This window comes from Callospermophilus lateralis, chromosome 12, assembly GCF_048772815.1.
Source record: "Callospermophilus lateralis isolate mCalLat2 chromosome 12, mCalLat2.hap1, whole genome shotgun sequence".
Classification (NCBI taxonomy): domain Eukaryota; kingdom Metazoa; phylum Chordata; class Mammalia; order Rodentia; family Sciuridae; genus Callospermophilus; species Callospermophilus lateralis.
Window position 1 is genome coordinate 84,571,115 of NC_135316.1, and position 17,113 is coordinate 84,588,227.

Genomic DNA, 17,113 nt, shown 5'->3' on the forward strand with positions numbered 1-17,113 from the left:
TCCTGCCTCAGCCTCCTGAGCCACTGGGATTATAGGTGTACAGCACTGTGCCAGGCTCACATTTTGAATTTTTAAGTTTCTGGTTAGCGTAAGAAAATCCAACATCACTAGTGATTACATTAATAAAGGCCAATTCTTATTTTGGTTTAAGATTTTACTAACTTCAGATTGTTCTCTAAAATATATGTATTAGTTCTATTTGTAGCAAAATAAAATGAGACTTCATATTATAAATTTTAAAGTGAAAGAAAATATATTTTAGTCATTTTGTTATTACTCTCACTAAACAGTGTCAATGTCCTACAGTGGAAAACAAATATGTACATATAGCTACATTTATGTACATTTAATATATACATATTACATATTTTACATATATTCACAATACACATATAAAAATGGAAAGCAAATAACTGTACTTTAATGAAATAATTACTACTTCTCATGCATTAAGTCTTTTGAACTCATTTAAGCATTACATAATTAAGATAGTATAAAGCAACAAAACTGCTGTACATATTTCCATTATATCTTTGGAATCCAGGAACTACCTTTAAAAAGTTTGTAGTAGGTTTCTAAATTTGGGTATTTAATAAGAAATAAGCAAGTGTGAATATTCATCTCTTTGGATTAAAATAGCTAAATTTAAAAGAAACTAAGCTCATATAGATTAGATTTACAATAGAACATGGCTTTTTGTAGAATGTGGTATGTTTAAAATATAAATTAGACAACATTACTAAAAAATAAAAAAAATGTAGTCTGAAAGTGAATGAATGAATTATAAAGAAGATTATTTACCAAAGCACACAGATTTCTTAGAAATCTACTGTATAATGTGGATAATCAATATTAGAGGTTTGAAAAGATTCACATAAAACTCAACATGTGAAGGGCAAAATATTTACCAGGAAGTTCTAAAAAGTTTAAAGGGCAGTAAAACAAAAAGCAGCATGAATTCATCAACACAATTAACTCTGCAATGTCTCATCTGTTACTTTTACAAAGTTTTTTGTTTTTTTTAAGTGCTCCTCATTAAAGGTAAGTATCTAATAGTGAGTGATTTTAAATGCTTCACCCCCGTTCTAACAGGCTTGACACCTACCTATCATTTTGGCTTCCTCTTCAGTTAGCGTTTTACTCAAGTATGTTTTCTTGACTCTCAATGTGTTTCCAGAAGGGAGTACAGCTCCTGTAACTGGCATGGGAGGCTCCCCATCTTTCTGCTGCAGGCTGTCAGCTATTACCAAGAATGCCCGTAAACCAATGTTCATTCTCTATGAGGAATAATGCATCCATGAGAAAAAAAGAAAGGCCCAGGTTCTGCAGTGAATTACACCATCTGTCTTTCAGAGAAAGTCTGCTTGGTTTTCAATCTAGGTCAGTATGGGAAAATAGATTAAAAGGCATAAGAACATAGGCCACACCTATAAAAATATTGTTTCCATGGCTGTTGCTACATTATAAGAAAACAAATGGGAAGGCTTTCATTGAACTTGGAGGGCATGTTTGAGATGGTTACAAACCATTTTGTTCAAGGGAGGGCAGAGTGTACCACAGAGGGATAGATGGTCATCCTGTGGGGCTGCTGCAACTGAGGTAAACTGAGGTGAACAAAAAGCCCTATGCTTTCTAGAAGGAGAGAGATACCACACATGTTAATTCACAAAGATGGAGTGAAGCATTCAGAGTTCCAAATGTGAACCACAAAATGAATATCACCTATTCTGAATCAAAAATCAAATTGATTTTTGATTCACGAAGGCCAGCCAGTTTGAGAACAAATTTTAAGAACTTAGCAATGTTATGGAACCTATTACTAAAACAAGGGGGTGTATAAGAAGAAAGGCCATCCTGGGCCAGACTGTTACCTGTCTTAGGCTTAGGTAAGGCAAAATATTGGTTCTGAAAGATGACCTGGCAAGACACCTGCTCTCCACAGTGCATTCTCACTACAGAGTGAAAGACTCAGTTGTTCTGCACCCTTCCCAGCACATCTCATTGTGGTGTTTAGTTTTACATTTGCTTAATGATAGAGGACACTGAACATTTTTCCATAAGCCATTTGTATTTCTTCTTTGATGAAGAGTCTTTTTATTTTGTGCATTTAAAAAATTGGGTTGTTTACTCCCATTGAATTATAAGAATTCTTTATGTAGTCTGGAAAAAGTCCTTTGTCAGATATAAATTTTGCAAATGTTTTCTTCCAATCTGTGACTCTCCACTTCATTAAGTGTTTTTTTTTTTTTTAAGGGTAGATCTTTTAAACATTTTTGGCAATGTTCAATTTACTAACATTTTCTTGCATAATTTATGAGTTTCACGTCTTAGGAATTTTTGCACAATTGAAGGTGACAAAGATTTTTCTCTTAAAATCTTTTTTTTTTCCGGAATATTTATTGTGTTGGATTTTACCTTTAAATTTATGATCCATTTTGAGTTCATTTTTGTTTATAGACTTATTTATGGGTTGAAGTTCATTATTTTGCAGGTGGATTTCCAATTGTCCAATTTATTGGAAAGACTATCCTTTATCCATTGAAGTAACTTAGATCTGTCAATGAAAATAAACTGGCCATTTATATATGGGTCTATTTCTGGCTTTTCTATTCTGATCATTGGGTCTTTATAGTCATCCTTCTGCCAATATCACGTGGGTAAGTGACTGCTGTATAACCTATAAAAATTCTAAGATCAGATCATGCTTACTAGTGCTCCAACTTTATTCCCTTTTTTTCAAAATTATGTTAGTTATTCTAGTTGCTTTTCTATATAAAATGTAAAATCAGCTTGTTCATAAAAAGCTACAGGAATTTTAACTGGAATTATTATTGGCATTATAGTTTACATAGATCAATTTGGGCACAGGTGAACTCTTGACAACACCAAGTCTATAAGTCTATTACAATCAATATTTCTCTTCACTTAATCAGTTCATCTTTGATTTCTCTCAACATTTTGTAGTTTTTATGTATTTTGTCAGTTTTACTGCTAAGAATTTTTTTGGAATTAATTGGATAAATAATTTGCATTATTGCAAACTGTTCAATTTCCAATTGTTCACTACTATAAAACACAAATCCATTGGTTCATTTATCTATCATGCAAACTTCCTAAAATCAATTATTAATTCTAGCAGGGGTTCTGTAGGTTCTTGGGAATTTTCTACATAGATAGTCATGTTGCCTGTGAAAGAAGACAACATTCTATCTTCATCTCCAATTTATTTGCCTTTTATTTCTTGCCTCTAACAGTAGGTAGGACCTCCAGTCCCATGTTATTTTAGATTAAGGCAAAAGTTAGAGAAATTGATGACCCAGCTGCTCTTCTCACAGATAAACAAGTTCTCACGAGGATAAGGGGACATACAGGAAGTTACCTAGGTTCAAACTACAGCAAGACATTTACCTGGAAATGATCTAACTGCTGAGTAGTGGTGTGATGTGTTTTATGGTATGATAACTCTTTAGATATCTGGGCTTTGTTCCACGAGCTATTTCCCAAATATTACTTAAGACCTAATCAGGATATGTTTCTGGAGAAACTGCCCTATAACATATTTTATCAAATGAATGACAACTGCTTCATAGATTATTCTAATCCTATGTCTGCTTTTTTTAAAAATTTTTATTGTTGGTTGTTCAAAACATTACATAGTTCTTGACATATCCTATTTCACACTTTGATTCAAGTGGGTTATGAACTCCCATTTTTACCCCGTATACAGATTGCAGCATCACATCGGTTACACATCCTATGTCTGCTTTTGAGGAGGCTCATGAGTGTGCCTTTGGCCTTATAACCACAAATTACTAACAAATAAACTGTTCCATAATCCTGTAAGATCAAAAGATGTGGAAGACAATATCCCAATATTTTCTCTTATTGGTATTTTACTTTAAAACTAAAATTTCAAGTATTCATCATACAGAGAGATTAAATAACTGAACAAGATGTTCGAGAAAAAAATCAAGTATAAGTTTTATAGATAATAGTAGCTTTTAACATTTCTTTTTTTTTTTTTTTCCTTTTGAGACATGGTCTCACCATATTACTCAGGTTGGTCTTGAACTTATGAGCTCATGTGACCAACCACCTCAGCCTCTCAAGTAGCTGGGAGTATGTCATGTTCTTTTAAGACAAGTAACCCAGTAATTCTGAGAACTGATTGTTAAAACAGTAGAGATATGAATACTAAGAAAATAATATGTTGAGAAAGTCTGCAGCAAGCAAAGACTCTACCCTAGCCCTGTACCTCCATTCAGCCAAAAGGCTGTGCTTTGACCCCTCACCCGGGCCTGCAGACCTTGGCTGCAGTCATTCTGGTAACATGCCAGTTCATTAGCCACCAGACAGAAGTTCCCATTTTTGGACTTCCCGTTGTTGCTAGACATGTGCAACTTTAGTATCAGGAATAGAATGCAAGGTGTGGTGGGAAGGAGCATGGAGATACGGTGATCCCTCTGCTACTAAAAAGCTTCCTATGTTTATCCTCTGGGCCTCTTTTCCCACTGATAGAATAAAGGAGCTGAACAGTATAATAAATAATCTTTAAAAAAATGTATGATATACAATTTTCTTCTTTCTTTCCTCTTTCCCCCTTTCTTCCTTTGTAGTTTGTGATGCACTCTTCTTGTATCACTGTTTTATGAAGTGTGATAGAAAAGCATTTTGTCCATTTCAGAGAAGTAAATGTCACATAGCTAATAAAAGCATCAGTGCTGGTGGCAAGTGTCAAACCCAAGCTGTGCTGGCTTCTGGTCCAGTATTCCTTCTATAATCTTATAGGAAAAGGACTTTGCAGAGGTAGCTTGCCATATTTCTGATGGTGTTTTTGAAAGTGTAAGTGTGCTATTCATTTGCATAGCCCTGACTCCACATTATACCCATTCTGAATCCAAGTCCATCCACTTTGGACTCATCTCCACAATCTGCCTCACCCTTGAGCAGAGGTGCTGTCACAGAAAATATGCTCACATATTATTTAATTTCACTAGATTTTATGACATTTCATTACATGTATTTGTTCCTCTCTGTTTTATTTCTTCCAAATACTAAATTTGTTAATCTGCATCAACATAGTTCTAAGTAAAAGCATTTACTTTTCTAAATAAAATAACCGGAATACTTGTATAATGAAAGGTAGCACAAAAACCTTTCATCATTCTAAATCTATTCATGCAAAATTTTACTTCTGAATCCCCATTATTTGAATCTGGACATGCAGAGAAACAAATATAAGACTTTTGAGAGAAATCATCCCTCATCCTGTTCCCCAATGTTGCAAAGCAAAGGTATGACTCTGTGAATGCATGCTTTGTTAGAAGTACATGAAAGGATCATTCATACCTCTGGATTGAGACTGAAAGCTTTAGCTGGTTTTCCCACACAAAGAAAATCAAAAATGATTTCTTTCATTGCAAAATCTAAACGTTCCTGGAGAGAACAAAAAAAAATAAAATAAAATAAAAACCACACAAAACAATATAAAAATGTTGAAGTGCACATTTAACATGAAATGGTTATTTTCATCATATGTACCAAACAGGTGGCTACTAGAAAAAAGGGGTACTGCTTAGTTTTATGGATCACAGAGAATCCCTGGGGGAAGATCATGCCCATCTGAGCTGCTGGCAGAGCTGCTTCTGCTTTTGCTTGCTGTGCAAGAACACCTTCATTATATAAGAGATGGAATTAGCTCTGAAAGCACAAAATGACTGATGACACAGAACAAAAATCAAAACACTTGGTGTCTGAACTTAGAAACAGGTCAAATTATTCCTACTCATACTGCAACTGCTGGTAACTTCTTGTATTTTTATGATCTGGCTGCAAGATGACCATTTTCCTCCATTCTCTAATATCTTTTGGTTCATATTATAGCAAATAATTCTATAAGTAAGAAGAATAATTAACAAAACATATTAAGGTTATTTAAATAAGACCATGTCAGTGAGATTCTAGTAATTTGAGATAGTGGCTACTAAGATACGACATGGTCATTTTATACAATATATTCCTGAATAATCAAAGCACATTGTCAACCACCTCATAAATATATGTAGAAAAGTTACATTATTTTATTGTCTATGGCTTCCTTTGATCTACACAATTCTGAGACATACTGGGCAAGCATTTTCATTCCCATTTTAGAGATACAGAAACTGAGAAAAAAGGTGTTCTCTGACTTGTTTGAGATTAAAAGGGCTGGCTCAAGGGACTGGAATAAGTCTTTTTGTATTCCTCTGTAAATCATGAGGAGGTCAAAGTTGTAAGACCATCAACCTATAAGTGTTTTATAAAGTAAAAGTTGTGTTTGAGGATATAGTTAAAAGGAAGAGTATGAACTAAGCATGTGTGAAGCCCTCAGTTCCATTCCAATACAAACAAAACAAAGAAACAAACAAATAACAACAACAATAACAAGAAAAGAGTCAAAATCTTAGTTCTAAATAGTTAATAGTAAATTACATATTAAAAATTGTGTTTAATATGACTGGACCTAGTTTTAAAGTAAAGTAGCGTATGTAAAGTACAAGAACGGTTTTTGGCAATGAATAAATTTCCTTAACAAATGTTAATATTCTTTTTTCACAGACAAAAGTTAGAACATTATTAACTTACTCCACAAATTTCAATTGTCTTAAAAAAAATACTTCCTCCAAACATTGGATTCTTTGATTCTTTTAGAATGCAGAGCAGAGGAAAAACAGGGACAGAGAAGTCAAGAGACATTTTTACTAACAGACTTTATGACCTCAGATTAGTCATTTAGACTTGGTCTCTCAATTTCTTTTATTTGCCAGATGCTGAAAATACGTCATATACTGATCTCACAATTTGTGAAAGAATACGGTATGTGTGAAAACACTTAAAACCTTCAGAAAAGTAGGAACATGTAGGATATTGGAGACTTTGCATCTTTTAGTACTTCATAAGAAAGAGCCTGGCTGCTTAAAAGCAATTAGAAGATTCTCACTGCCAGAAACTTCTCCATTACCTGAGCAATGAACTGGATGATTTTCACAAAGATGTTCAGAGGCATATCCCTTGGCACCACACCGCGGGACCCTTTGGGGAAAAGTGTTGTGATGATGGTTATAAGTCGGCTGGAAAATAAGGGGGGAAAAGAGAAAACAAGCAAGATTGGCTGAGCTCCAGTTCTTTAAGGGAAAAGGGCAGATGTTTCATCTTATCTAAGTATCAGAGAATTCAGAAAAACAAACCACCTCATCCTTTTCCATTAGCATAATTATTCTATGAAATTTATTTTTGGAAAACTAAGGGCAGTTAGAAAATTACGGCTGTTTTCTTTGTTAAAGTGGTGAATGCAATCCTGGAAGTAGGACTTGTCTATCCTGGTAGAGGCTGGAGTTTCAGTAATGGCTGCCAAACCAAGGACGAAGGAAGGTCTGAAAATACTCTCGGACTTAGATCTTTCAGAAACTGTCTGCTCTGAACGGCTTCTGGCTGGGTTAGGAAAGGCAGCAATAAAAGAAAACAGCCTCCGAAAACATTCCTTGGGCTGAGTAATGTGGGCACAATTGTTAACGCTATGACATGGTCAACAGGAATCCAAGCCAACTCCTTACCTCTGAGTAGCCGTGTTGCTCTCACATTTAATTCGAATCATGTAAACCCACAGTAATCTGTAGAGAGATTCCAGGGCCACTCGAGCCATTTTGGGGTCTTTATTCTACAACAAAAACCAAAATGCAACATTGCTGATTAGTGATGTCTAGACTTGATTCTCTGAATGTCTGGGAAAGACAGGCCCAGTTGGATGGCAAGGTCCCTGCAAGGCACACACTCCATCATCTGGGACTCATGGGGTATTTGTCCTTCAATGCTCATTGACTAAACAATCCATGAGAAAAAATCCAAATGGCCCTGATGGTGGAACAGTCATTCTGGGGGGAGTCACATCATTCTCTCCTTTACCAAAGCGCACACTCAAAAAAGACTGCCTTCTCTCTCCTGCCCAGGAAACCCGATTCTTGTAGTAACAACAGTAGAAGCAATCTGTTCTTGCCATTATTAGGTCCTTTTAAACATTGCTATTGCTTTTATTCCTCTCCCTCTTCTGTCCCCATCCTAACGGATTAACCCCCTATATTTATTGACATTAATGTGTATTAGGAACTAGGCTATAATCTGGAATATATAGAAAAAAAGTTTATTGTTTTCTTTGGATGCTCCCAGACAATGGGAGATGGGTGATAGGTAATAACTAGTCAACTCTAGGACAGTATTAAAACTGGTGGCAACAGGGTAGAGAGAGACAACAAAGCAGTTGGGATAGGTTTTCCAGGAGCAGATGAAACTCGGAAGAAGTTTAAATCCATCCATGTTCTCAATCATCCATTCGACAAACATGTGAGTTGCTGCTTGGCATTAGAAACTTTGAAAGGAGTAAAAACAAGGGTGGGAGGAGAACTTTTTAAGCAGAGGCAACAGCACATGGAAGCTAAGAGAGCTGACTGAGTGGGGTCATATTTAGGATCTTGGGACATTTGCTAGTTAAGACCAGGGTAGGGAAGCTGGGCGAAGGAGCAGTGGCTGGTGAGGCTTGAGAGAAAGGCAGGAAACACATAAGGTAAACTTCCAGGAGGGGATCAGGCATCTCACGGTGGCGACAGGGAGCCCTGAGATCACAGAGACAGGAAATTCCACGTCTGGAGTGTGGGGAATGAAGCCGAGGCAGGCAGACCTCTTGATGTGGCAGCGGTGGGCATCCAGGCAAAGACTAATCAGCAGGAGAGGAGGGCAGGGATCCCATCATCTAGTGGACATCACCTTCATTCCTCATTTCAGAGGCTCACTCCACCCTTTCAACTGGTTCTGTGGGTTTTATCCACAAAATGTCTCTTGAACTTGACATCCTCTCCATGGCCACTTCTGCAGTTCAGCCTCTAGCTCTTGTCACCTGGGGCTGAGCTGCTGGAACCTCCTGTCTTCCTGCGGAGGTTCCCCATTGCACTTTCCTATCAAATATGGATTATAATCCTCTGTAATTTATTAATTACAAATTGGGCATTTCCCAATGCCTGTAGGATCGAGTTAACATTTGTGTGCACGGCACAGCTGCCCAGTCAATATCTGGCCCTAATCGATCTTTCTTGCTTCCCATCCTGTTATTCTCAAACTACAAGCTCCTCAGACTCCTGCTAGGCTCCTTCCATTTCCATGTCAGGGGTGCCCCTCTCCCCACCACATCCTTTTCTTCTTAGTAAACCCTGTTCTTTTTCCAGGTCAGTCTGAATGGCTCTCCTTCAGGTAGCCTTCTCCGTTCCTTCCTGATGTCCTGGAGCCCATCTCATTAAAAAGAGGGCTGTGGAGGAGGAGTGTCAGTTAACCCATGATAGAGCCCCTCCCTGCCTGGCATGCACAAAGCCCTGGGTTTGGATCCCTAGCACCACAAAAAAAGAAAACAAAACTAATTATTTTCTCCTGAGTGTCCCCTGACCTCATATACCTCCGGTGTAGTCTTTAATTTCCTTTTTAAATGTCAACCTCTGGAAGTGGTGGGTTTTCTGACGGGATACATTATTATCTAATTATCCCTGGCATCTATTAGTATTTCTGCCATTCTACAGGAAATCAATAACTGCTTGCTAAACAGTCTTTCTGTGCCAGTCTTAGCCTCACAGAGTTCTACCCATTTTCTTCTCAGAGTGGATAATTTGGGGAGTGCTCATAACTGTTTAGAGATAAAATTTATCCTATACTATTCCTAAACTATTACTGAATAAAGATGGGGCATGAATAAATGCTATGGGAAAGACTACAGTGATTAGTTCTTAGATGTAGGGAAGGTCAATTTCTTATGTCTATGTAATCTAAAAGTAACTTTTACCATGGTCATTAGTCTAAAAGTCTAAATTTTCATATGCATTTAGGTTGGTTTCTATCCTTGTGATTGTTGTTCTATTTGTCTTTTCAAGTGCTAATGTGATATTAGTTTAATTATTAAAATTTTATGTATTTTAATGTCTTGTATGAATTACCTTGCATTGTCCACTGTGGTTTTTTAAAAAATATTTATTTTTTAGGTTTAAGTGGACACAATATCTTTATTTTACATTTATGTGGTGCTGAGGATCGAACCCAGTGCCTCATGCATGCTAGGCGAGCACTCTACCACTGAGCCACAACCCAGCCCCATGTCCATTGTGGTTTTGAATTCTTTTTCTTTTTAGGGGTTTTCTAGATGTTCCTGCATGCTTACCATTCCAAGTAAACTTGATAACTACTTGTCTATCTCCAGAAAAAAATAACTTGGCTTTTTAGAAGTATGCATTTAGAAGAAAAGTGTTTTTCTCTTCTTTTCTTTTCTTTTTTTGGTCTAATAATAATAGGTATCATTCATCAAATGTTTCAGTTACTTAACAGAACTTCAAACTAGGTAATACTGCATTTAAACTTTTCTCTCATTAAAAAATTTCAGGTATTCTGAATGTTCTTCCAGTTGCTCCAAATCAGTAAATGTCTCTAGTGTACTTAGTAGTTAAAAACCGACTCTACACATAGACTGGGTTTGAACCTGTCCTGACTACAATTTAATAGCTGTGTGGCCAGCCTTGGGGAAGCTCCTTCAGCTCTCTGTCTGAATTTTCCTGTCTGGGATGCAAAAGACAAACCTATCTATCTCAGAGGTGAGGTATGAGAGTTAAACAAGTAAATGCATAGAGGAATATAACACTCTGCCTGCCCAAACTGTTTTGTTATGTACCAGGAATCCAGCAGTAAACAAGGGAAATGCCATCCTGTTCTTGGGGAGCTTCTGTTCTAGCAGAAATGTCTTCTCACTTATACATTTTCCTTTCTTAGTATATGTAGAAGTATTTTCAAATTGCATAATACATCATTTAAAATTCTCTCATGCACATTATCTCAATTGTGAATCATGATGTGGAAGGGCACGTATCATCCCAATTTCACTGCAGACCTTAACCGAAATCTCTAAAATGATTCACGTAAGTGTCTTCTGTTAACTTTAATTTCTTTCAAACATGTTTCCTGTCTTTCCCTCCCACCTTTTTTGCTATGGCTTATTGTGATTTGTGTTCTTTCATTCTTAACTATTGGTGCTCCCAGAGAGGCCAAAGAGCAATGTGGCTGAGGTTATTATTTTGTTTTGCTGGTGGATTAAGTACTGGTAATTGACTTGTAGCATTTCAGGGTGATATCACTGACTGCTATAATTGCCTCCTAAAGTGGCTTCCTTGTCCTTCTTTTGTTCTCTGTAAAAATAATATTAAGATGCAAACATGATTATTTAATTAAAAAATTTAGAGTCCATCATTGGCTTCTAATAACCTACTGGACAATGTCCAAATTCCATAAAGAAATCCCATATTATAGAGAATTGCTCAAATACTCTATTGGGACCTAATAGCTTGTTTCTACTTGAAGACATTCAGAACGCTTCCTCATTGTCTGTTTAATTCCCTTAGCCCCTAACACAATGACATAATAGGTGCTTGATGTTTATTTTGAGAATATAGACATTTTTAGCATATCACTGATTTCTGTATCAAAGATTTCAACTTCAAGATCAAAGAACCATTTTTTTTTGGTTGGAATCTGTGTCTCCATTAATTAATTAACAATTAATTTATATATTAATTATGCCGTCAAGGTTTGTTAATATAATTGTTCAGGAAGATAGTGGGCATTAGGGCAGACTACACCTTCCCTGGACAGGTGCTTCTCACCTCAGTGCCATTGACTTCGTGTGACATGTTCACCTTTTTAATGACATGCCCACCTTCTTTAAGTTTTGCTTTTAATGTAGTTAAAGCAATTTGGAATTGGTAAGAAACAAGGTGAGCTGAATTCACCAAAGAGTTGGCTGCTGATAGGGTCACTGGTACAGACCAGTGTTTCTCAAGGTCTATCAGCCAACCATTGTCACCAGGTCATCTGGCTGCTTCTAAATACCCAGATCCCTGGGCAGCACCTAGACAGTCTGAACCAGAACCTCTGAAGGTGGGTTTTAGGAAGTTATATTTTATAACGGGCTTCCTTAGAGATCCTTGTGTTTAAGAAGGTAAAAACCTATTGACACTCATGGATAAACAATTTAAGTCATCTTAACGATCTTGCTATACTTCTGGTTTTAAATCCCATTTCAATTAAAACTATTTAAATAAATCTATTTCTTTGTTATATTAATTTGTACATCATAGTAATCTCCTTTGTTTGAACATTTCTTTAGGATACTTGAATCATTTTACTTGGATCATAATTCACGCCCTTTGATCACTACATATTACTCAAATAACATACTGTCGAAATTTGTGATAATCTCTAACATTCTTATACCAATAATTTATGGATATTATGTTTTCACTCAATGGTTGTATAAGAATAAGATGTTTTCATCCAAAAATGAGATTTTTTTCACAAAATTATAGAAATAAAGTTAAAATTAAGCAGAATAATCACATGCTGAAAACTAATATTTAAACTACCTAATACTATGATATTTAAATTTGGTATTCACAAAGAGAATAGCCTTCATTTTAAGGCAAATGCCTTACTTTTTGAACCATTCAGGTAATAGTTATGGAATCTTTAATATTGTTCAATGTCTTCATTTATAAAGATGTCATTAATAACCTTATTATCATATGAAAATTCCTCAAAACTATCTTTTTTTAAGTTGTGGTTGGACACAATATCTTTATTTTATTTATTTATTTTTATGTGGTGCTGAGAATGGAACCCAGGGTCTCGCACGTGCGAAGCAAGCACTCTGCCGCTGAGCCACGACCCCAGCTCCAAAACTATTTTTAAGCATCATTGAGGTTGCTACACACAAATATATATTAAGAATAAAAGACAATTCATCAATTTTCTATCCTATTTATGGCAACAATACTTGTTTGGGGTTCTTACTGGAAATCAAAATACCTTGCTGAATTTCCCTTTCCTGCCCTACCTAAATTCCTCATTCTCTATCATAACATCTTATATGATTTCCTTTGGAGCAGTTATCACCAAGGTTTTTGTTCTCATGCATGTATTTACTTACTTATTATCTGTCTCCTTTACTAAAGTGCAAGGTTTAAGAGAGTAACTAGGGCTGGGGTTGTGGCTCAGTGGTAGAGCGCTTGCCTAGCATGTGTGAGGCACTGGGTTCAATTCTCGGGACCACATATAAATGCATAAAATAAATAAATAAAGGTCCATGGACAACTAAAAAATATTTAAAAAAAAAGAGAGAGAGAGAGCAGGTAGTATTATTGTCTTATTCATCATATTTTCCCAGTATCTAGGACAGCTCCTGCTAGACTACTTGAAAAGAACTGCCAGCCAACTGATGGACTGAATAAATCAATAAATTCAAATTCTAGAACAAGTGGCAACTGAGACAAAAGCAGAATCATTTCTTGTTTTATACTTTGGTTTTACTATGAAACTAGGATTACTAAGGTCTACCTTTAGTAAGTGTTGCTATCTAAGCATGATTTTTAGAAAAAACAGAAATAACATCCACAAACGCATGTGACATTCCCATGACACACATGACAACCATTCTCTTGGTTCTTAAAAGATCTTTGATTAATGAGAGACCATATAATAAAGTATATTTCTTTATTATGATTCTTTTATGTTTTTTTTCTTTATAACCCAGGCCTCACTGATATATTATATTCATTTTTATAAAAGGAAACAAATTAAAAATTCTCATGTAATTACATCTACTTTTGAAGGACAAGAAACTAGTACATAGTTGTGAATGAAATAAATATTATGTTTTAACAGTATTATTAAATCAAGTTCTTAAAATATATTTCCTTTTTCAGAATTAGGTATCTGGACGATATGAAGGGAATGTGTCATTTTAAAAATAAAATATGTTTAAATTCTGACATAAAACAGGATTGGTTACCATGGACAAGAATTCCTAAAAGACGTGAATGTCTTGGTGAGAAGGTGCCATAAATTTCTTAACACTTTACAATGGCATGTTGCTATTATATGATTGACCAAGTTAAACGTTAAAGAATTCAGGTCTGTGCTCCCAAAGCAGGCTAAAGTCAGTCTCATGCTGAGGATGAACCAGGGCAAGGACCCCAAACTAGACCTGAATCTGAGAAGCTTGTTTACTGGAAAGCATGAGGCTGTTGTCCTACATACCTCTCCTCTGCTTAGGTCACGCTGCCACCTTGACCACTCCCCACTGCAGAAGCCATCAAAGATGGCCATCAAGTTCAACATGGGGGATGTGAACACTAGGTTCATCATTCTGAAGTGTATGGTGGAAGAGATGGGAAAGGAAGTGGGGGAAGAGAGCCAGAAGGTGTATATGGGGAAGTGTTGGCTGTCCCTTGTGAAGTGGTTCTGGTTGGTTCTAAATGGTATAAAATACTGAAGCTATCCAAGACCAAGAACACTTCTGAAGCCAGGTTCGTTTTCCTTCAGGTATTTCTTGTATCTTGAGGATGGATGAGGAGGTCTGGAAAGTTTTCTTATATAGTAATGATGTTTATAAATAGCCCCATTCAAATATTGACTGGGTTGAGTTCTAAATATGAGATACAATTTTATTCTGCTTGTAACTCATCAACAATCTTTTTCTATCTCTTTGGCTTTTGGACAGTGAATTCCAACAGTTTACTACCCGTAAAGTAAAACATTCTTGCCTTTACTTTGCCTGATGAATACTGCTTTCACACTCCATGAGGTACAACACTTGTACAAACTGTACAGGTATCCTCCTGCTCCCAAGGTTACAACCCTCTCTGTCTGCATCTTGCAATGTGAAACTTTATTACATATTCCTCAATGAAATGTTAAGCATTTCAAGGATGGGGGCTCTTGTTCTACATCTAGATTTATATAGTTGTCTTGCTCCATCCTTCCCAATTCCAGTACTTTCCCTAGCACCTCACAAACAGAAGACACTACAAAATCCTTATGAATGAAATTGAATTCTTGAATGTGGTTTAGTCTCTTCAGAGCATTGATTTTACATACTCTTTCTGAACTTATTGCTTCTCTTTTTTGGAAATTCTAATGTGTGCAATGTTTGTGTAGGAAAATACCGTCAGAATCCAGACCCACTTCTCTCTGGGGCAGTTTGTAACCCCTCTTACTAAGTCTCTGATGGGCTTAGATTAGAGCTTTAAATAGTATTATAATTTGGACGTAAATTACAAAGTAAGATGCTCTGCTATGTTTCAAAAACAATGTTGGGCTAAAAAAGTTGGCCTTTTTAACCATAGCAGTAAATTATTATGCAAAATATCATAATTTTAGCCAGAATTCAATCACATTATATATACTACATACAGGAAGCCACTCTATGAGCATTTTCAATTATTTCTCTTTGTTTTGAAGAAAAGCGCTATTTTCTATCTGTACAAAATGTAAAAAAAAAAAGTATTAAATGGGATTAATAACTGGATACTTAAAAGTAGACCGAATAATAAAAATGGCATTGGGCTGCACTTCAGAATCATATATCAGGGCAGATGGATAAATCCTCAAACGAAATACTTCAAAGCAGCCATTATATAACAGTTGATAACTCTGAAAAGCACTTCAGTCTTAGGAGTCCTTTAAAAGCTTCATTCTCTATCCACTGCTATTATATTTCACTGCCATTCTGAAGAAAATGAATGATTCTAATCTTGGATTTCACAATCAGCTTTTAGAGCCAGTACATAGTGGGTGCTTAAAACAGCTCTAATGCAGATTATTGTGTAATTATGGTGAAGGCCAAAATAGTATAATTAATCTTAACCATTTTGCCAAATTAAAGTGTCTTAGGAAAAACACAAAACGAGGCAACATGTACAAGCACATGCAAGATTTTACAACTAAGTATTTTCTAAAACTGGAAAGCAGCAAATGTCAAACCTGTAAAAGATACTGAACCACAACTTTGAACACAAGCGGGAACAAGTGTGAAGAATACCTCCTATTTACACTTATTATCACGGAGGGGTTTCATTTAGTTGCCTTCTATCATAGGTCACTAAACACACAGGATGTTTACCATTTCAAACCTATAAAGCCAATTTCAAACCTAATCATTATGGCTGCTTTACCTGTAGGCTTCTTGGTCTCAGGGACCACTACTTTTATTCCTTGTATCACCTAGCACCTGTGCTCCCTCCTTCCCAGAGAGCAGTAAACAGTGACAACTTGATTACTGTCATGTGGCTTGGACAGAATACCCTCAAGTAATCACACAACACTGACAACTACTGCTTTATAAAAATGGAGTAACTCAGGGCTCAGCACAGCCTAAGGACTATTTCTCTATACACAATGGAATAGTTCTGCGCAGGGCAAGCCTGCCCCCCACACCTAGTAAAAGAGAACATTTGCTTCCTATATAAATTATGGTATAAAGTAGGATGTGTGGTTTGAATGTTATAGATATTAGTAATTAAGTTGAATGAAATAAAAACAACAACTTGTGATTGCCTCGCTCATGACACTAAGTGAACCACGAGTACTTTCAGTGTATTAAAGCTGATGAAAGTGATAGAACTTGTTAATAAATTCTGACACTGTCCAAAGACACAAATGTGTCCATCATATGTTAATGGCATAGCATGCTAATGACACTAAGTCAATCCTTCCATAGAAGGGAGTTTTATTTCCAAAATATTTACCCAGGCTGAAGGGGACAGAAGAAGGATGCGTGAGGGATAGGTGAGCATCCGAAATCAATTCACATGCTTCTGTTGGCTAAACGTGGCCATTTTAAATTTTTATATTATTTAGATTAAATGTGACAAAAATGCATATAAAGCAGCATTTAATTTTCTTTAAAGTGATCCTTATTGGAACAGATTTATTTTCCCCAAACCTGAAGTGATTTCTCTTATCCCTAGTCAGAAGCATAGACACCTGCCTGAGAACTGTATTGTGAATTCTTGTAAAGGATTTTTTTTTTTTTTTTTTGTCCAGATGACAAATACTAACCTTAAGGTTGGACAAACAGTTGTTAAGAAAAACATGCCACCTATTCAGGAACAGCTGCTTCTGACTGACGCAGAGCAGACAGGTCACCAGGGGGTACAAGGCCTGAGAAGAAAGACGAGATCACAGAATGATATTTCAATGAATCAGGTAACACATATTTTCT

At 36.1% G+C, this 17,113-nt stretch overlaps 1 protein-coding gene across 15 annotated transcripts in view; it reads right to left on the reverse strand.

Annotated features, from left to right (window-relative positions):
- Fry (FRY microtubule binding protein) overlaps positions 1 to 17,113 on the reverse strand; it is a 409,821-nt gene that overhangs the window by 126,703 nt on the left and 266,005 nt on the right. For all 15 annotated transcript variants that reach the window (XM_076872110.1, XM_076872112.1, XM_076872111.1 and 12 more), the window contains 5 exons: positions 16,951 to 17,052; positions 7,593 to 7,696; positions 7,001 to 7,109; positions 5,350 to 5,436; positions 1,106 to 1,277 (listed from right to left, as the gene is read on the reverse strand). In XM_076872110.1, coding sequence (XP_076728225.1) covers positions 1,106 to 1,277; positions 5,350 to 5,436; positions 7,001 to 7,109; positions 7,593 to 7,696; positions 16,951 to 17,052 — 574 coding nt within the window. The remainder of the gene's footprint in view (positions 1 to 1,105; positions 1,278 to 5,349; positions 5,437 to 7,000; positions 7,110 to 7,592; positions 7,697 to 16,950; positions 17,053 to 17,113) is intronic.